General features: G+C 42.5%; 1 protein-coding gene across 1 annotated transcript in view; it reads right to left on the bottom strand.

The window, feature by feature from the left end:
- Positions 1-17,003, bottom strand: part of ZBTB11 (zinc finger and BTB domain containing 11) — a 31,193-nt gene extending 14,190 nt beyond the window's left edge. Inside the window, exons 1-5 of the mRNA XM_023212293.3 lie at positions 15,264-17,003; positions 10,552-10,787; positions 9,698-9,929; positions 1,252-2,096; positions 831-1,007 (exon numbers count right to left, since the gene is read on the bottom strand). Coding sequence (XP_023068061.1) covers positions 831-1,007; positions 1,252-2,096; positions 9,698-9,929; positions 10,552-10,787; positions 15,264-15,573 — 1,800 coding nt within the window. The 5' untranslated portion in view covers positions 15,574-17,003. The remainder of the gene's footprint in view (positions 1-830; positions 1,008-1,251; positions 2,097-9,697; positions 9,930-10,551; positions 10,788-15,263) is intronic.
- Between the last annotated feature and the right edge of the window lie 2,447 nt (positions 17,004-19,450).

Genomic DNA, 19,450 nt, shown 5'->3' with positions numbered 1-19,450 from the left:
GGATCATCTGAGCTCAGGAGTCTGAGACTGGCCTGGCCAACATGGTGAAACCCTGTCTCTACTAAAAACACAAAATTAGCCAGGCATGGTGGCTCATGCCTGTAGTCCCAGCTACTCAGGAGGCTGAGGCAGGAGAATCGCCTGAACCTGGGAGGTGGAGGATGCAGTGAGCCAAGACTGCGCCACTGCACTCTAGCCTGGTTGACAGAACAAGACTCCGTTTCCAAAAAAAAACAACTTAACATTCAGTATGCTTTTACTCTTCCCTGTTTTGAGTACAGTACACTTAGCTTTACTGTACATAGTACATAAAACCATAGTTATGGTTTTATCCTTTCCAGGGAGTAGAAGATGGATTTTTGGCTAAGGGGACAGGGGTAGTGATTTAATTGCTCTACTTTCAAGGTAGCTAGCACTACTAATTCCTGAGACATTTTGGTGGTTCTACAATTCAATTTGGGTTGATTCTTAGCTTTCCCCACTGAAAACCTGGAAGTGAACACTTTCAAATCTGCTGAATAAGTTACTCCATCTATTTATTTGTATCCAGAATTTAGTTGTTTCAAGATTTCCTGTTCTCTCTGCCTTTTTATGAGTTACATTTTTAAAATGATCTTTTCACTGTTGTCTTACTATGGTATTGGGAGGAAGCAGAGATAAGTCACTGAATATATTGGGGAGGCAAGTAAATGACATGCACATTTAAATCAAAAGATGACTCTTACAGTCATAAAAGACATAGAATACAAGTGAAAAGATAACCAAGCAGTAACTTGGATTCTATATATTATGAATTAGAGTTATCTTCAATTAGCTTTCCAAATACTTACCGGACATTTGTAATCTCTAGCTCTTTCATGTTTCAGTTTGTGCATTATAAGGGCGTATCGTCTCTGAAAAACCATTCCACATTCCCCACATTTATGAGATGCTTCTTCAGTGTTCTCTTTAGCATCTCTTTTCGGCTGTTTCATCTTCTTTCCTCTTTGAACTAACTTCTGAGCCACCTAATAAGGGATAGAAATCACAATCTAAGTAAATCCACTCAACTTTAATTTTGAAAGACATGTTGTAAATTTCTAACAAGAAGATTTCAAATTCACATTATTAATACTGGCATTTAAAACATTAAGTTGCTACCTTGTATGCGTCTCACCTCCCAAATAATTTTCACTATAGCCATAAGTTCATCAATACAATGCTTTCAACCTAAAGCTAAAACTACAAAGGCCAGTCCTTCTTACATCATACCTGTTGAACTGCTGACTTGGGAATGGCTTTCCGTTTCTGCAGCTTTTTCTCCATTCCCTTGTGTAGTCGAATATATGCCCCTTCATTAACAGAACGTTGTCGAAGCCTGCTTCTGTAAGTATCATCATCAGGGCCAAAGTCTGTCTTTGCTGTTGATGCAACTACATTTTCCTGATCTTTTAAAGGTTGGTCAACATTCTGCCTACGTTTTGGAATGTCTTCGGCACAGATATCCTCAGCTGATATATCATATCCCACACCACTATCCTCTGGTGAACTACTAATTACATTCTCTTTTGAAAGTTTAGGGTGTATATTAGAAACTGTGTTATTTTCTCTGTTGCTTGAAGTTTCCAGTTTTGTCTGCTTGTTTTTTGTTATTAAATCAACAGACTTCATTTCAGGATGGGAATCAGCTATACATCCTACAGATGACAGGGCAGCTTCAGCCTCTGAAGAAACCTGGGGCTCAGGCTGTCGTCCTAACTCTCCATTCTGCTCAGCTTCTGGCAATTCTCCATTTACCAGCAGTACAATTTCACAATCCCCAAGTTCAGGAGATAAAGTTGTTGTGGTTCCCTCATTGCTAGCCACAGGAGGTGCTGTACCTCCATTCTGTACTGGTAAGTCCTGGGTGGATGCAACTGTTTGTACTTCACCCTTCTTATACACTGTTAGCTGCTTCTCTTCCATTAGCTTATGTACACTTTCACAAATCTCTAAGACTTCTGACATGAAAAGATGACGAGCTAAGATGGCTACATCAGCCATGCTACAGAAGTCAAAACTTAGTACAGAAGTATAGGCAAATTCCAGTAAAGGAAGGAAGCTGGCCTTACAAAAACCTGTATGAATATAAAGAAGGTAAAGACAAAAAAGTCAATTACCAATGAAACAATACAGAATTATGACAATATAAAATATAATTCAAAGCAAGTATGACCATTTGTTCTGCAACTAATCATCCCTGGATTTGCATTTTGTTCTGGTTTCTTATTAAACCTGGACTAACTCATTTGTATGAGCTGAGTTTCAGTACCTAACACAGAAAATAGTATCAGACTTACTACCTCAAGAGTTGCTGTAAGGCAGTCATTTTCAAACCGTACTCCTTAGAACCCTGGGGATTCCTCAAATTCCCCTCAAGAAACAGCTGCTGGAGGATGGAGGGTTAAAAAAAAGAGGAAAGCAGGTGAGTGGCAGGCTTCAACCAACCTGTCCTCTAATCTCACTTCAGTAAATATACCTGTACTTCCAAGTAATAGTGGTCCATATAAAAATGTTATTGAACAAAGTATTCTATGACTAAAAGTAAAAAAACAATACCTAAGGGAGAGGTCAGCAACATTTGTCTGTTAAGAGTAAGATAATAAATATTGCAGGCCATGAGATGTCTGCTAAAACAGCTCAGCTTTGCCACTGTAGCTGGAAAGCAGATGCACACCAATGGACGTGGCTGTGTTCCAATACAACCTTCTTTACAAAAAGGGAAGGAAGGGAAGAGTGATCCTTGGGCTGTAGTTTGCATATACCAGGTCTAAGGAATGAAATAATTACTATATACGTGAGGTATTACATTCTTCTGTGGGAAAACAAAGTCAGTTTCTTTTCTAAAATTCTCAGTGATTCACTTTCAAAAGCCATTTTTAATTCTTAATATTCATATGAATCAAAAATCAGAAAAAAGATTACACAGTGATAATTCCATGTCCATAACCAGAATGATTAAGAATTTGTATAGCTCTCCAGAATTTCGTTATACAGCCAAGTCAATATTTTTATATATTTATGTATGTATGTATTTATTTATTTTTTGAGAAGGAGTCTTGCTCTGTGGCCAGGCTGGAGTACAGTGGCGAAATCTTGGCTCACTGCAACCTCCTGACTCTCAGGTTCAAGCAATTCTCCTGTCTAAGCCTCCTGAGTAGCTGGGACTACAGGCACAAGCCACCATGCCCAGCTGATTTTTGTATTTTTAGTAGAGATGGGGTTTCACCATATTGGCCAGGATGATCTCGATCTCCTGACCTTGTGATCCGCCTGCCTCGGCCTTCCAAAAGTGCTGGGATTACAGGCGTGAGCCACCGCACCTCGCCTTATTTTTTCATTTAGGTACTTTGAGACAGGCCCTTGCTCTGTCAGGCTGAAGTGCAGTGGATTCATCATGGCTCACTGTAACCTGGACCTCCCAGGCTCAAGCAGTCCTCCTGCTTCAGCCACCTGAGTAGCAGGGCAGGTGTGCACCTGGTTATTTTCATATTTTGTAGAGATGGAGGTCTCCCCATGTTGTCTCGGCTGATCTTGACCTCCTGGCCTGAAGGGCTACTCCTGCCTTGGCATCTCAAAGTCATTGGATTACAGATGTGAGCCACCATACCCAGACGGAGGCAAATATTCTAATTCCGCCTTCTCACACTAGGTGTCATATTACACATACTTTTCTGCACTTTGCTTTTCTCATACAATAATTTATCTTAGAGATTTTTAAATATACAACTGAGAGTCATATTTGCTTCAGTTCTGACTCAAGGTATGTAAAGTGTGGTACTTTACGCAAAAGAACCTACGAAGGAGGAACAAGCATACAGAGATAAGTCTTAAACTGTGAGATGTTAGGACTCAGGCTGAAACCTGAGGGGACTCCACATCGACATTATCATTATGGTGAACTCAGCCATTCCTGGGAAAACTAATTCTTTTCTTTTTGAGATGGAGTTTTGCTCTTGATGCCCAGGCTGGAGTGCAATGGCACAATCTTGGCTCACTGCAACCTCTGCCGCCCAGGTTCATGCAGATCTCCTGCCTCCGCCTCTCGAGCAGCTGGGATTATAGGCGCCCGCCACCACACCCAGCTAATTTTGTATTTTTAGTAGAGATGGGAGTTCTCCATGTTGGTCAGGCTGGTCTCGAACTCCTGACCTCAGGTGATCCACCCACCTCAGCCTCCCAAAGTGCTGGGATTACAGGCGTAAGCCACTGCACCCAGCCAGGAAGCTAATTCTTAAATAGGCTGAAACCATATTAATGATGCTACAAATTATGAGACCAAGTTTAAGGTAAATAATTAAATTCCTTTAAAACAATCACATACTAACAAAATAATGTACCCAATACCCTTTAAATTTCTTTTTTTCTTGAGACAGAGTCCTGCTCTGTCGCCCAGGCTGTAGTGTAGTGGTGAGATCTCAGCTCGCTGCAACATCCACCTCCAGGGTTCAAGCAATTCTCGTGCCTCAGCCTCCCAAGCAGCTAGGATTACAGGTGTGTGCCACCATGCCCAGCTAACTTTTGAATTTTCAGTAGAGACATGGTCTTGCCATGTTGGGCAGTCTGGTCTCAAACTCCTGGCCTCAAGCGATCCAACCACCTTGGCCTCCCAAAGTGCTGGGATTACAGGCATGAGCCACCGTGCCTGGCCTACCCTTTAAATTTCTAAGGTCAATTTCATAAGAAAAATTTTCCATGAAAATATTAGCATTGCTCCAAATAGCATTTTAAATAGCTAATACCATTTTTACAAAGATACTGGTCATAGGTTTATTTTAAATACCATAAAAGAAAAAGAAACTAAAACAAAACAAAAAAATCACTTATAGGCTGGGTGCAATGACTCACACCTGTAGTCCCAGAGCTTTGGGAGGGCATGCAGAGACACTGCCTGAGATCAGGAGTTCAAAACCAGCTTGGGCAACATGGTGAGAAACCCTGTCTCTACAAAAATTACAAAAGAAATTAGCCAGGCATGGTGATGCGCACCTGTAGTTCCAGTTACTCAGGAGGCTGAAGTGGGAGAATCGCTTGAGCCCAGGAGGTCAAGGCTGCAGTGAGCTGAGATTATGCCACTGCACTCCAGCCTGGGTGAGAGCAACACACTGTCTCAAAAAAAAAAAAAAAAATCACTTACAATCCTACCATCAAAAGAGAACAGGTAAATAATTTTGGTATTCCATGTTTACCTCCAATCTTTTTTTTTTTTTTTTTGAGACGGAGTCTTACTCTGTCACCAGGCTGGAGTGCAGTGGTGCAATCTCAGCTCACTGCAACCACTGCAACCTCTGCCTCCTGGGATCAAGGGATTCTCCTCCCCCAGCCTCCCGAGTAGCTGGCACTACAGGTGCCCACCACCACGCCTGGCTAATTTTTTGTATTTTTAGTCGAGATGGGTTTCACCATGTTAGCCAGGATGGTCTCGATCTCTTGACCTTGTAATCCACCTGCCTCGGCCTCCCAAAGTGCTGGGATTACAGGCGTGAGCCACCGCGCCCGGCCACCTCCAATCTTTTTACACACACATTCCCCGCAGAACATTTTAATCAAATGAAATGGACAATTTTGCAAAATAAAAAGATTGTCGAGATCTATTACAGGACAATGTGAATATAGTTAATACTACTGAAGTGTACTTAAAAAAATCATTATGGCCGGGTGCAGTGGCTCACGCCTGTAATCCCAGCACTTTGGGAGGCTGAGGCGGGCAGACTGTTTGAGGTCAGGAGTTCGAGACCAGCCTTGGCAACAAGGCAAAACACCGTCTCTACTAAAATTACAAAAATTAGTGAGGCATTGTTGCGTACACCTGTAATCCCAGCTACTCAGGAGGCTGAGGCAGGAGAATTACTTGAATCCAGAAGGTGGATGGAGGTTGCAGTGAACCGAGATGGTGCCACTGCACTCCAACCTGGGCGACAGAGCAAGACTGTCTCAAAAAATAGTAACAGCCGGGCGTGGTGGCTCACGCCTGTAATCCCAGCACATTGTGAGGCTGAGCCCACCCGGGATCACGAGTTTGAGACCAGCCTGGCCCATGGTGAAACCTCATCTCTACTAAAAATACAAAAATTAGCTGGGCGTGGTGGTGGGTACCTGTAATCCCAGCTACTTGGGAGGCTAAGGCAGGAGAATTGCTTGAACCCAGGAGGCGGAGGATGCAGTAAGCCGAGACTGCACCATTGCACTCCAGCCTGGGCAACAAGAGTGAAATGCCATCTCAAAAAAAAAAAAAAGTAATAATAGTAATAATAATAATCATTATGGAACTCTTATACATTGTTGGTAAACATCTAAATTAGTACACCAGGATGAAAAACAGTATAGAAGTGCCTCAAAAAACTAGAAATATAACTATCATATGATCCAGCAATCCCACTACTGGGTACCTACCCAAAGAAAAGAAATTATATCAAAGAGATACCTGCACCCCATGTTTATTGCAGCACTACTCACAATGGCCAAGAAATGAAATCAACCTACATGTTCATCAACAGATGAATGGAAAAAAATGTGGTAAACATACACAATGGAATACTATTCAGCTGTAAAAAAGAATGAAATTCTGTCATTTGCAGCAACATGATAAACCTGGAGAACATTGTGCTAAGTAAAATAAGGACAGAAAGATAAATACCAAATGTCCTCACTCATATGAGGGAGCTAAAAAAATCCTTAGATTATACAAGTAGAGAGAAGAGTTACGGTTATAAGAAGATGGGCAAGGAGAGAGGAGGGGAGTGTAGGAGGAGGGTGGTTAATAGATATAAAATCACAGCTAGATAAGACAGAAGGAACATCTTCTAGTGTTCTATAGCACTGCAGGGTATAGAGTTAACAACAGTTTATGGTATATGTTAAAAAAGGTACAAGAAGCCTGGCATGGTGGCTCACCCCCTATAATCTCAGTGCTTTGAGAGGCTGAGGCAGGAGGAGTCCAGGAGTTCAAGGCCAGCCTGGGCAACAAAGTGAGACTCCATCTCTATAAACAAACAAATCGAAAAATTAGTTGGACGAGATGGTGTGCACCTGTGGCCCCACCTACACCGGAGGCTGAAGCAAGAAAATTGCTTGAGCCCAAGAATTACTTGAGCCCATGACTGCACCACTGCACTCTAGCCTAGGGTGACAGAATGAGATTCTGTCTAAAAAAAAAAAAAAAGATGAACCAATTTTGAATGTTTTCAACAAAGAAAGCTAAATGTTTGAGGTGATAGGTATATCCTAATTACCCTCATTTGATCATTACTAATTGTATACATGTACCAAAATATCATTCTGCACACCATAAATATGTACAATTATTACATGTCAACTAATAATAAAAGGAGGGAGCCTCTCTGAACCTATTCTGTTTCAGGGACTATCTAAAAATAAATAAAAAGGAAAAATCATGAAGAGGGTAAATTTTGTTTTTGTTTTTTTTTACAATTTAAAAACTTTATAAAAATCTCCTCTCTCTCAAATGAAATGGACAATTATAGCAGAAGGAAAAATTATGGGGGGGACTTCAACATCCAGGAGTATGGCAGACTAAGATACTGTAAATGACCCACTTAAGATAAAAACATTTTGCTGTTAAGACAGGGTCTTGCTCTGTTGCCCAGGCTGGAGCGTAGTGGAGCAGTCTCAGCTCACTGCAACCTCTGCTTTCTGGGGTCAAGTGATACTCCTACCTCAGCCTCCAAAGTAGCGGGGACTACAGGCATGTGACACCATGCCTGGCTAATTTCTGTAAATTTTGGTAGTCACAGGGTTTCACCATGTTGCCCAGGATGGTCTCGAACTTCTGAGCTCAAGCAATCCACCTGCCTCAGCTTTGAAAAGCGCTGGGATTACCTGCGTAAGCCACTATGCCCAGGCCTTATCTACTTAATATTTAAATCAAACTTATTTGTAAAATAATATCTATTTCACCTATGATTGGCTCACATAATATCTGCTGAACAATATACAAAAATATGCATACGGAATGAAGATTAAATGATGTATTATGTTGGAATATTAGGATGCTGTGCCGTAGTTTTTTTCAGGCAGACATTTCATTTGCTATAAATTGCTGAGAAACCAGAAAAGAGTAACACTATGCTTCCAAATGCATAAAATATAGGAAAAAAATTCCAAAGCAAACATATCAAAAGAATAACCTGTGATGGGTTTTTATATTCAGATGGCTCAGTGTAAGACGTATTTTCTCCTTTGAGTCACCAAACACAGAAAAAAAAACAAATACCACAAATCTAGAATGTAATGCCAACTATAAGCTACAAAAAGTTTTTGCTCATATGTACACCCCCTGAGCCTAGGCTAGTTCTTTGTATGCAGTGGATGTTTAATAAATATTTATTTATATAGAGAAAGTTGTTAGTGTTTTCTTTTTTGGGGGGGATGGAGTTTTGCTCTTGTCGCCCAGGCTGGAGTGCAATGGCATGATCTCAGCTCACTGCAACCTTCACCTCCCGGATTCAAGCAATTCTCCTGCCTCAGTCTCCCGAGTAGCTGGGATTACAGACATGTGCCACCATGCCCAACTAATTTTGTATTTTTAGCAGAGATGGAGTTTCTCCATGTTGGTCAGGCTGGTCTCAAACCCATGACCTCAGGTGATCCGCCTGCCTCAGTCTCCCAAAGTGCTGGGATTACAAGCATGAGCCACTGCGTCTGGCTGTTATTACTGCTTTCTCTAAACATAAAGCCACCGCTAAGAAAAAATGTATCTTCCCAGAAGAGATAAGACCAGAAAGAATAAAGCATAAAAGGATCAGTGGTTAAATAATTAAGAATTTACATACCTGGATAAAGTCACTTTTTTGTTTCAAAAAGGAAAAAATACTTCAAAGTGATGTAAGTAATTCAAAAGTTACTGATGTAAGTAATTCAAAAGCAAGTTTTATATTATGAGAAAATATACAAATAATGCTACTTATTTTAATTCTTCCTAAATTTTCATTTGTTGACTCATAAGCCAATATACAAATTTTAGTGAAGCCAAAAGAAAGTCAAACTACTTATTTACAACAACAATATGATATAAACAAAAAACCTGGAATTTTGACTTTTCTATATTGATAATTTGATTATTGAACTTAAACTCTAATGATTAATCTTTAAAAACCAAAAGACTTACAAAATACGATTACATGTCCCACAAAATAAGACATAAACAGTCAATTTTTATTTACTTTTTATTTTTAGAGGCAGGGTCTTGTTATATTGCCCAGTCTGCAGAGCAGTGGCTATTCACAGGTACAATGACACACTACAGTCTGGAACTCCTGACCTTAAGCGAGCCTTACATCCCAGCCTCCCGAGTAGGTGAGACTACAGGCATGCACCACCACACCTAGCTTAAACAATCAATTTTTAAATAACATATTCATTTAATGTAGTAATTTTGTTGCACTTATGGATTTAGCTTAAACTGTTTTTAACAGTTTAAATCCCAGAAATTCTTCTTCTGCTATAACTGTCTCACTTAAGAGGTAGTAAAAGGAAATGACACCCTTTTCCATAACTCTACCACAGAAATCTTGCTAAAAAGAACCTTTTCAGTTCAGCTTAGTCTACTGCTGTAAGTGGGCTTCTCTTACTTTGGCATAGTCTGTGTGGAAGACACACATATCCCCCTCTTCTAGAATGTCATTACAAGCAAAAAGCAAGAGTAATAGAAAACCCTTACCAGAAAGATCCACCACAGCCTCATGACTGGAAACAGCTCCTTTCTCAATAAAAAGATCTCGAAAATACTCGCTATTTGCTGACAAAACAGATTTATGCGCTTTGTACTCTTCTCCTTCAATTAACAAAGTAACATCACAGAACTGGTTGGAAAGTCTCTGTTCATTCAGCTGTTTTAAGACAGCCTGACAATGTTTTGGAGAAGAACGTTTTACCACTCCTTTGGTGTCAACCTGTCAAAATAAGTTTGAGAGCAGGAGTAATATATCACCTGTATTTTTTACCCTTAACAAACTTTAAAACAAGACACATTACATATTACCTTTTACCAGGTATAAATAATTTGTATTTTCTTTGTTACCTATGTATTTAAATAAAAACATATGTTGTCCTATTCTCTCTATTTTCTGCCATGTTCATTCTACCTGGTCTAATGAAAACCCGTATCTCCCTTCTGGCTGCCTCTTCTTACTGATCAGAAATGTGATGATGTATGCAACTGATGCAGGTGAAAAACAAAGACCTTGCCAGATTAATTTTACCTTGGGGCATAAACCCAGAGACTGCTTCCAGAAATGTAAATCTGTCTACTTGCACCAATATATCATCACAAAAGAAGGGAGGGAGGATAATTAACAGCAAACCAACAGGTAATTATTAGTAAGTTCATTCTGAAAAAATAACAGGAACATTTATGGTAAATGAAGAGGCAGTTCAGCTTATATAACACAGTACATTGCCATTTTGTCTTATTCAATAAGTAGTCTTAGTGGTTCGAGAAAAATAAGTCACCAAGGCTGCAAATACTAGTACACTAGTTACAAATCTTAAAGCTGACTGGAGAATACCACTTACAAACACAAGTTCATGTTTGGATACTGGCTTCTTTTTTGCAGGCCTGGAGACTGTAGTTGGAGATGAAGTAAAGTTGCTCAGGTCATCTTCTGATTCATTACTTTCTTCTCCAGATTCAAGGTCTAGTCCCAATTCTTCCAACATTTCTGAAACATCTGATATTGGACGGGATCGATCTAGTTTCTCCTGGCATTTGCTACACTGCTTAATGTAATCTTTGACTTGCTTCAATATACCTACAATAAAAATATTAACAAGTCAAATTTAATACTGTTAACTGAAAACAGTAGAATATATTAGTCTGTGTTTCAGTATATATCCCATAAAATATGTAGAGTTTATTAGAATGTAAAATATACTTTTTTCCAAAAAATATAAGGTTAGAAATGATGTTCTCCTGCTGAGGTGATTTTTTTTGTTTATTCCCAGTTACGTGTTTCTCCAATCATAACATGACTATATAGCTCCACTCATTTTCATGTGAGTTGCAATGTTTTCATGCGAGAGGAACTACATGAAACAGCCAATATTCACCTGTTTTTGACCTATGCAAGTTAACAATTTAGGGCGTGATGGCGCACACCTGTAATCCCAGCTACTCCGGAGGCTGAGGCAGGAGACTCACTTATAACCCGTGAGGCGGAGGTTGCAGTGAACTGAGAATGTGCCACTGCACTCTAGCCTGGGTGACAGAGCAAGGCTCTGTCTCAAAACAAAACAAAACAAATTAACAATTTAATATGGCTCAAGCTAATACTTCTCCACCCCAGTGACATTAGGCTTGACCATATGATTTGATTTGCACACATGATGTGTACCAATATCTGAACAGAACCTTAAGAGGTACTGAGTATTTTGTACCAGTTCTCTATCTTTGTCCCCTCTCACACAGAACAGCATGTCCCAAAGGGATGTTGTTCTTAAACCTGAATTTCAGATGAAAAAAGCTGAAACCAATCTGTAGCCTGGAACAGGACTACAACCAAAACTTGTAATGAAAGTTTAAAATAAATCTTTTGTTTTTTAAAGCTATGAGATTTTAGGGTTGTGTGAAACAACAGCATATGCAACCTAACAAAAGTTGACTGTATACAAGCCACTCACAAAAGACAATTTTGAATTTCACCTTCTAGTTCCCGGCATGCTGGGGTAGGGGTGATAGGGCAGGAATAAAGTTTATATATATATACACATATACACACATCCCACTATCATCCTTGTAAGACAGAGAACAATTAATTTCCATTCTATACAAGAGGAAAATAAAGCCCTAAGAGGAACATAACTTGTCCAAAGTCATATCTAGTAAAATGGCAGAGCTAGGCCTCCACAAGTCATGGGATTTTCTGTATATTATTCTACTTATACAAGAGCACGCTTGTCCACACCTAGGGCAGAAAATTACCCTCAAATCTTCAAAGAGGTACAAATGAAAAGGTTATTAGCTAAAATGATATAGGTATACACTATATTCCTGAGAAGTGTTTTAAAATGCCGAATTATACAAAGCTCTTTATACAACTTTTTTTTTTTTTTGAGATGGAGTCTCTCTCTGTCGCCCAGGCTGGAGTGCAGTGGCCAGATCTCAGCTCACTGTAAGCTCCGCCTCCCGGGTTCAAGTGACTCTCCTGCCTCAGCCTCCCGAGTAGTTGGGATTACAGGACTCCGCCACCACACTCGGCTAATTTTTTGTATTTTTAGTAGAGATGGGGTTTCACTATTTTGGCCAGGCTGGTCTCGAACTCCTGATCTCAAGTGATCTGCCCGACTCGGCCTCCTAAAGTGCTGGGATTACCGGCATGAGCCATCTTGCCCAGCCACCAAGTTCCTTACAATTTCAATCTTCATATAGTATTCAAGCAATATTTTCCAAATTGTATTATGTCCCACACTGATTATAAAAGTATACACTGAAGTCATAAATTCAGAAAAATTTTAGTTATACAACCGACATTATCATATTAGAACCTCTGACTTCTACGGTGAAGAAACCTGTTTAACCTAGGAATTTGCCAAATTTATTGGTTCACAGAGACTTTTTGTTTTTGTAGAACATAAACAATGGGGCCTGGGGCGTGGCTCACGCAGGAGAGGCTGAGGTGGGCGGATCATTTGAGATAAGAAGCTCCAGACAACAAGCGTGGCCAACATAGCAAAACCCCGTCTCTACTAAAAATACAAAAATTGGCTAGGTGTGGTGGCGCGCCCCTGTAGTCCCAGCGACTCCGGAGGCTGAGGTACCAGAATCACATGAGCCTGGGAGGCGAAGGCTGCAGTGAGCCGAGATCGCGCCACTGCGATCTGCCTGGGTGACAGAACAAGACTCTGTCTCAAAAAAAAAAAAAAAAAAAAAAAAAAGAAAAGAAAAAAGGAAGAAAGGAACAATGGGTTCGAATTAAATATAACTTTTCTCCAAAAGGCATTTATATGAGTGTAGATTTAGAGACCAAAAGAGGTTGTACTGGCCAGGCGCTGTGGCTTACACCTATAATCCCAGCACTTTGGGAAGACGAGGTGAGCAGATCACCTGAGGTCAGGAGTTCCAGTCCAGTCTGGACAACATGGTGAAACCCCGTCGCTACTAAAAATAGAAAAGTTAGCGGGCGTGGTGGCGGGCACCTGTAATCCCAGCTACTGGGCGTGGTGGCGGGCACCTGTAATCCCAGCTACTGGGCGTGGTGGCGGGCACCTGTAATCCCAGCTACTTTGGAGAATCGCTTGAACCTGGGAGGCGGAGTTTGCAGTGAGCCGAGATCGTGTCACTGCACTCCAGCCTGGGCGAGAGAGTGACTCTGTCTCAATAAATAAATAAATAAAACATCGTCTCAGGTTTTTGTCTTTTAAGACACCGCACACTAAAAATTAAAAAAAAAAAAAAAAAAAAAAAAAAACAAAAAACGGGATTGGAATCACTCACAGATAATCAACTTAGAAAAAGAAAATTCTGAACACAAAATACCACATAACACTGGGTTAAGAAACGTGTAAGATCACAAAGGTCAGCTGTGTGACTTTTGTTGTGTTATTTAACATCCTAGTGCTTTTAGTTTCTTCATCTGTAAAACAGAGGCTGAAACGGGAGGATCATCTGAGCCTAGGAGGTCAAGGCTACAGTGAGCTGTTATCGTGTCACTGCAGCAAGAAGCAAGCCCCCCTACACTCTGTCTCCAGGAAAAAAAGGAGGTAAGTATTAAGGTTTTATGAAGGTTAAATAAATGCCAAGTGCTAACGACTATATCCTGCATATATAAGCTTGCAGTATTACCTGTAGTTAAAATGATCATCTTTAACAAATCCTGAAGTATTCAGTGTGAGACATTTGTTCAACAAATGTCTACCCAAACCCATCCAAACAAAATGCAGTGATTACTTCATTACCTCAAATTTACTCTTCGCATTTGTCTGTCCTTATAGGAATTTAATTCAGAATTGGTTTAAAATGGAAAATAAATGGAAGAATTTGATTATCCAGTAGTTCGTAAACGAATAAACTTGACGTTTATAAACCGAAAATAATTTAGAAACTATTCAGTAATTTCCTTATTCACAGACGAAGTAACCAAGACTTATGAATTAACTTTTCCGTAGCCATATGGAGAGTGACAGAACTGTTCCTAAAAAACTTTCTTAAATGGGACTGTAAACTGTTACTAATTCTGACAGTTTGAATATTCATCAACTGTGGAGAGGGAAGATGGTTGAGAAGCCAAAGACACTTGCTCTCCTCCCCTACAACAGGTTCCCAAAGAGTCAAGTAACTTTAGAGCTCTATTTTTTGACAATCAAAAAGTCACAGTAATCGTATCTTTTCTGCGTATATACAATGCTACACAATTCCCAAACGCGTTGTTCACGTTATTAGGGGAAGTTTATTAAAACATTCAGAGTTACGAATATCAAGCCGGGCGCCGTGGCTCATGCCTGAAATCCCAACACTTTGGGAGGCCGAAGCGGGAGGATCGTTTGAGGCCAGATAGAGACCAACCTGGGGAACGTGGCGACCCGTGTCCACTCAACCAACCAACCTCCCCCCCAACCGCAAAAACAACCAACCAACCAACCAACCAAAAAAAGAGTATCTGACATCTTTTACATTTAATTATTGTTCTTAAAAAAACGCTCAAGGCGATTTCCCAATCACTCCTTATCACATCTGCAAATAAATGTATTATGCCTTATTTACGCGGCAGCGGCGAAATTTGAGGAACACTACCGAATGTGTCCAGAGCAGCTCATAATTGCTCGCCAAAACCCAAGCGTAGCACTGAAGAAACAGGAGACCCGGCTTCGGGAGACTCGTCCCTCCCTCCAAACGTCAGCAGAGTTGAAAACGTGCACCCCGCAGCCTTCACTGCCGCGGGCCAAACGCCACCTCCGGAGGGCCGGGACCTCAGCCTCCACGGGCCGCCCAAGAAGGCGGACCTGGAGCAGCCCAGGCGTCCGGCCCCTCCCCGCGGCAGGCCCGGCCTCCGGGGAAGCCCCCTTGGTCCCACCCTGGGCCAGGACCCGCCCCCAGCTTCGCCGGCCTCCTTCCTGTGGGAAGTGCGGCTCCTTTCGCGTCCCCCACCCTCTCGGCTCCGCCTGGCAGCAGCTCCGACGCCCAGAGGCGTCCGAGACCCTCCGGCTCGTGGGTGCGCAAACAGGCCTCGCCAGCGAGCCTTGCCCAGGCAACGAGTCGCCAGCCCGCCCCCTTACCGCGGGCCAGGTCTCACCTCGCCACCAGTACGTCTTGGACAGGTAGTGCCAGGTCTGATGCCGGGTGTGGTGAGTGCCGCCGGGACCCAGGTGCGCCGCCTCGATGAGGTCCCGGCGTCGCTCCGGCTGCAGCACCACCTCCAGCTCCGCAAAGGTCTTGCGGTGTCGTTGCCGCCGCTGGTAATACAGAGTCCCGCCGCGCACCACGTAGCAGGCGGCAGCTTTTCGGATTTTACGCTTGACATTGCCTTCGGTGCCCGGCGCGTACGGCTCGCGCTCGTTCGTCAGGTAACGTAGGATGGCCCGGTAGCTCTCCTCGCTTGACATCGCGGACCGCGGCTCCCTGAGGGCGCCTGTCAGGGACAGGTGAGGAAAACGGCCCACTACCTACGGGCGGCTGCAGCAGGAGCGGCGGCACCGTAGGGAGAAACGGCTGCGCCTCTGGCGAGCACTCTTCGACGGCTCCCTTAGTCCGAAGGAAAAGGGGACGAGTTGGTAACCAGGGGGAACTGCACTTCCCCAGCGCGCGGGATCCGCTGGCGACTGACAAAATGGCTGCTGCACCACCGGAAGTGACGCAAGCCAAGGGCGGGGACTGAGCCCTGATTGGAGCGCACTCTCGTTTTCTGGCTTGATGGAGCCGATCCAGTGACGTCAGGACTGCGGGTGGACATTTTGGAAGCGGGTAGGCCCTTCATTGCAACTCGAAGGGCTTTTAAAGCAGACATCTTAAGTCCTGGCAGTTTCTCTTGTCATTTTTCCCTTTTCCACGCTTTCTAAGGAGCCACGTGAAGGGGGAGCTGGTGGACAGTTGTGAGTTCATGGGAGACATCCGAAGGGGTAAAGGAGCCCGTTTTTAACGTTTACCTTGAGACTCCGGATATCATAAAAGCATATTTTCAGGCTTTTGGAAAAATATTAGTCTCTGGACAGGGGACCAGAGATAGCCCATTCATATGGAAGTTTAGATTTCAGTTAACAGTTGTAACATTTTCAGTGCACCTGCTAGCTCCAAACTACTCAAGGAACAGTCGAGATTTTTCTGGAATGATAGCATATATAGTCAATCTTATTGCGAGTGGAAAAGGGGGTAACACTATTATAAAGCTTTATTTACATATATTTTTACACAAACGTAGGGGAAAAGGGTCTCCATTTTGCACCAAATATATGTAAGGGCACGAGAAGGGGAGCAGACTTGAACTGCGTCTCCCAGTGCGTGCTGAGGATGCTAATTCAGATATTTAGCTGGTATTCCCGGAGCAGCGACCCCGGTCACCCTTCTCTGAAACGAATCTGCAGCGCTCACAGGAGCCCAGGGCTGACATCCCTCCTCGGGGACTGGGGTTGGACACTGTCGCCTCTTTGTTAAAGTCAGAACTTTTTAGGCCGAGGGCTCCAGCTGCAGAAACGGCCAGTACACTTCTCCACCAGGGGGTCTAGTCTCTGGGTGAGGCCCTTTGACCCTTGTAGAAGTAGCTGACGGGCAGACAGGTGAATACAGTAGGTTCGAAAACAGAATGATACACCCAACCTCTGGTGTTAGGGGCGTGTTTTTGTGTGTGTGTACACGCAGCAATTCCCAGATGGCCCGGACATCCTTGAAAAAGATTCCAGGTGCAGGGACGTGAACCATCAAGTCCCGAAAGAAAAAGGAACTACCAGGCCTGGGACCTACTTAGTTGCTGAGTTTGCCACTATAGCTCAAAGGAGGAATTTAAAAATGGAGATGCACCGCTTCCCCCATGGGGTGGGGCAGTGAGAGCAGAAGACCAAATGCACCCTCTGTGCACCCAGGACGCTTGGTCTACGTGTTGGGCCAGCCCCAGTCTCCTGTCATATTGACTGTCTTTAAATATTTTGGTCCGGCGTGGTGACTCAGGCCTGTAATCCCAGCACTTTGGGAGGCCGAGGCGGGCCGATCACGAGGTCAGGAGATGGAGACCATCCTGGCCAACATGGTGAAACCCTGTCTCTACTAAAAATACGAAAATTAGCTGGGTATGGTGGCACACACCTGTGGTGCCAGCTACTCGGGAGGCTGAGGCAGGAGAATCGCTTGAACCCGGGAAGTGGAGGTTGTAATGAGCCGAGATTGTGCCACTACATTCCAGCGTGGGTAACAGGGAGACTCCGTCTCAAAAAAAAAAACATAAAAATTTTAAGTTAATTGATATTAAATTTATTAAGTGAATACATTCAAATCTGTAAACAATACAGATAGGATGTATAAGAGTTAAAAAAAAATCCCTCTTTTTTGCCAAACCACCACCTGTAAGCACTGAGAAGTCTGCTGATGCAGGCATTATCCCTTCGGCCAATAGAAACAAACGTTTTAATAAAATGCTTTCCCAGTGGCCAAGTTGCCTTCCTGAGTAAAGCCGGTAGTGTTTATTTCTAGCTTCTTCTGGGTCCCAGGTTACCTAAGACTCAAGGGTAATGGGAATGGGCAGCTCCGCTTCATTAAAAGCCAACATTTAGCCCAGAAAAGCAGTACTTTAAGGGGCCATTTTATTCTCCAAATATTAGCAAGCATAGCTTTACATTCAAGTTGGGTATAATGACTTTATTTTCCCAGTAATTCCCTAAATAAAACATAACATTATTACAAAAAAAGACTCTTAACCATGCAAAATCTTAACATTTTGCTTTTATGAGCAAAAGCCTGTGTTTTACATTTCTTATATTGATTTTAGTTTACATTTTCGGGTTCTCAAAAGGACTTACTCATTTTACCCGTAACACTTGGACGTCTGAATGTTAACACGCACTAGAAAAACAAAAGTTCTATCACCTTGGAAAGGATAGGGATGGAGGAAAACATTGACATTCACTATATACCCTAACCTAGTATATGTGTAAAATCATGTTTCCCTAAAGAGGACTGATTTGTCCACTGTTGTATCCTTGCAAGTTGGCACAGGTTGGCAGGTAAAAATGACCTTCTTTCTGTAGAAGTAGAAGCCTATTCTTCACATGTAAGCTGTGATTACTTTATGGCATCTTAAATATGTAAATCTCAGGCTGCACGTGGTGGCGCACACCTGTAATCCCAGCACTCTGGGAAGCTGAGGCAGGAGGATCACCTGAGGTCAGGAGTCCGAGACCAGCCTGACCAACATGAAGAAATCCCGTCTCTACTAAAAATAGAATTAGCCAGGCATGGTGGTGCGTGCCTGTAATCCCAGCTACTCAGGAGGCTGAGGCAGGAGAATCACTTGAACCCAGGAGACGGAGGTTGCAGTGAGCTGAGATCGTGCCATTGCACTCCAGCCTGGGCAACAGGAGAGACTCCATCTCAAAATAGGTAAATAAATCTCTTGAATATCAGCTTATTCAGACATTTTTGTAATTTAACACGGCTCTGGCAAGCCCCCAGTTCAACAAACTACTCTGGGAATTTAGCTAAGGATACTCTTTATTCAAGCAGTAGTGCTTTTCATTTAGACATTACTTTCTGAAAGCAAGAGCAGATTAATATAGCTGATAGTTTTTAGCACCTTCAACTCAGCTATTAGCAAATGGTAGGCGAGATAACAATGACTATAAGCAAACCAATATAAACTAAATTTGTCTATCATGGGAAAAGGTAGTTTAACAAGAGAATCATTTTTAAAGTACATATTTTGGTTTTTTGATACAGGGTCTTGTCACCCAGGCTGGAGTACAGTGGCACGATTTCAGCTCACTGCAGCCTTGACCTCGCTGGCTTAAGTGATCCTTCCACTTTCCACACTCCCAGCTTCCCAGTTGGAACTACATGCACTCTCCAACATACCTGGCTCACTTTTGTATGTTTTTGTAGAGATGGGGTTTTGCCATGTCACTCAGGCTAGTCTTGAACTCCTGAGCTCAAGTGATCACCTGGGTTTGGTCTTACAAATGCTGGGATTACAGGCGTGAGCCCCTGCACCAGCAACATCCTAATACTTACAGCATTGTAACCAAAGAGTTAAGGCAATGAAGTTTTTGTAATGTGCCATATACACCCCAGCCAAGCAAAGGTAGCATCTGACCATACCCATCTTCTTACATGATTTTGCTTAACCTCTCTCCAAGGAAGAGGCTTACTTTATAGGATGCATTATTCCTGAGCAATAGACTTTTTAATAAAATACCCATGTCTTACATTCTTTACTAGTTCACCTATGACCATGTAAAGTCCAACATGCCTGTTACAAGAAAAAAAAAATCCAGCACAACC

This window comes from Piliocolobus tephrosceles, chromosome 2 (genome assembly GCF_002776525.5).
Source record: "Piliocolobus tephrosceles isolate RC106 chromosome 2, ASM277652v3, whole genome shotgun sequence".
Taxonomy (NCBI): domain Eukaryota; kingdom Metazoa; phylum Chordata; class Mammalia; order Primates; family Cercopithecidae; genus Piliocolobus; species Piliocolobus tephrosceles.
The sequence above is the reverse complement of the archived record's forward strand: the minus strand, read 5'-3'. Positions and strand labels throughout refer to the sequence as shown.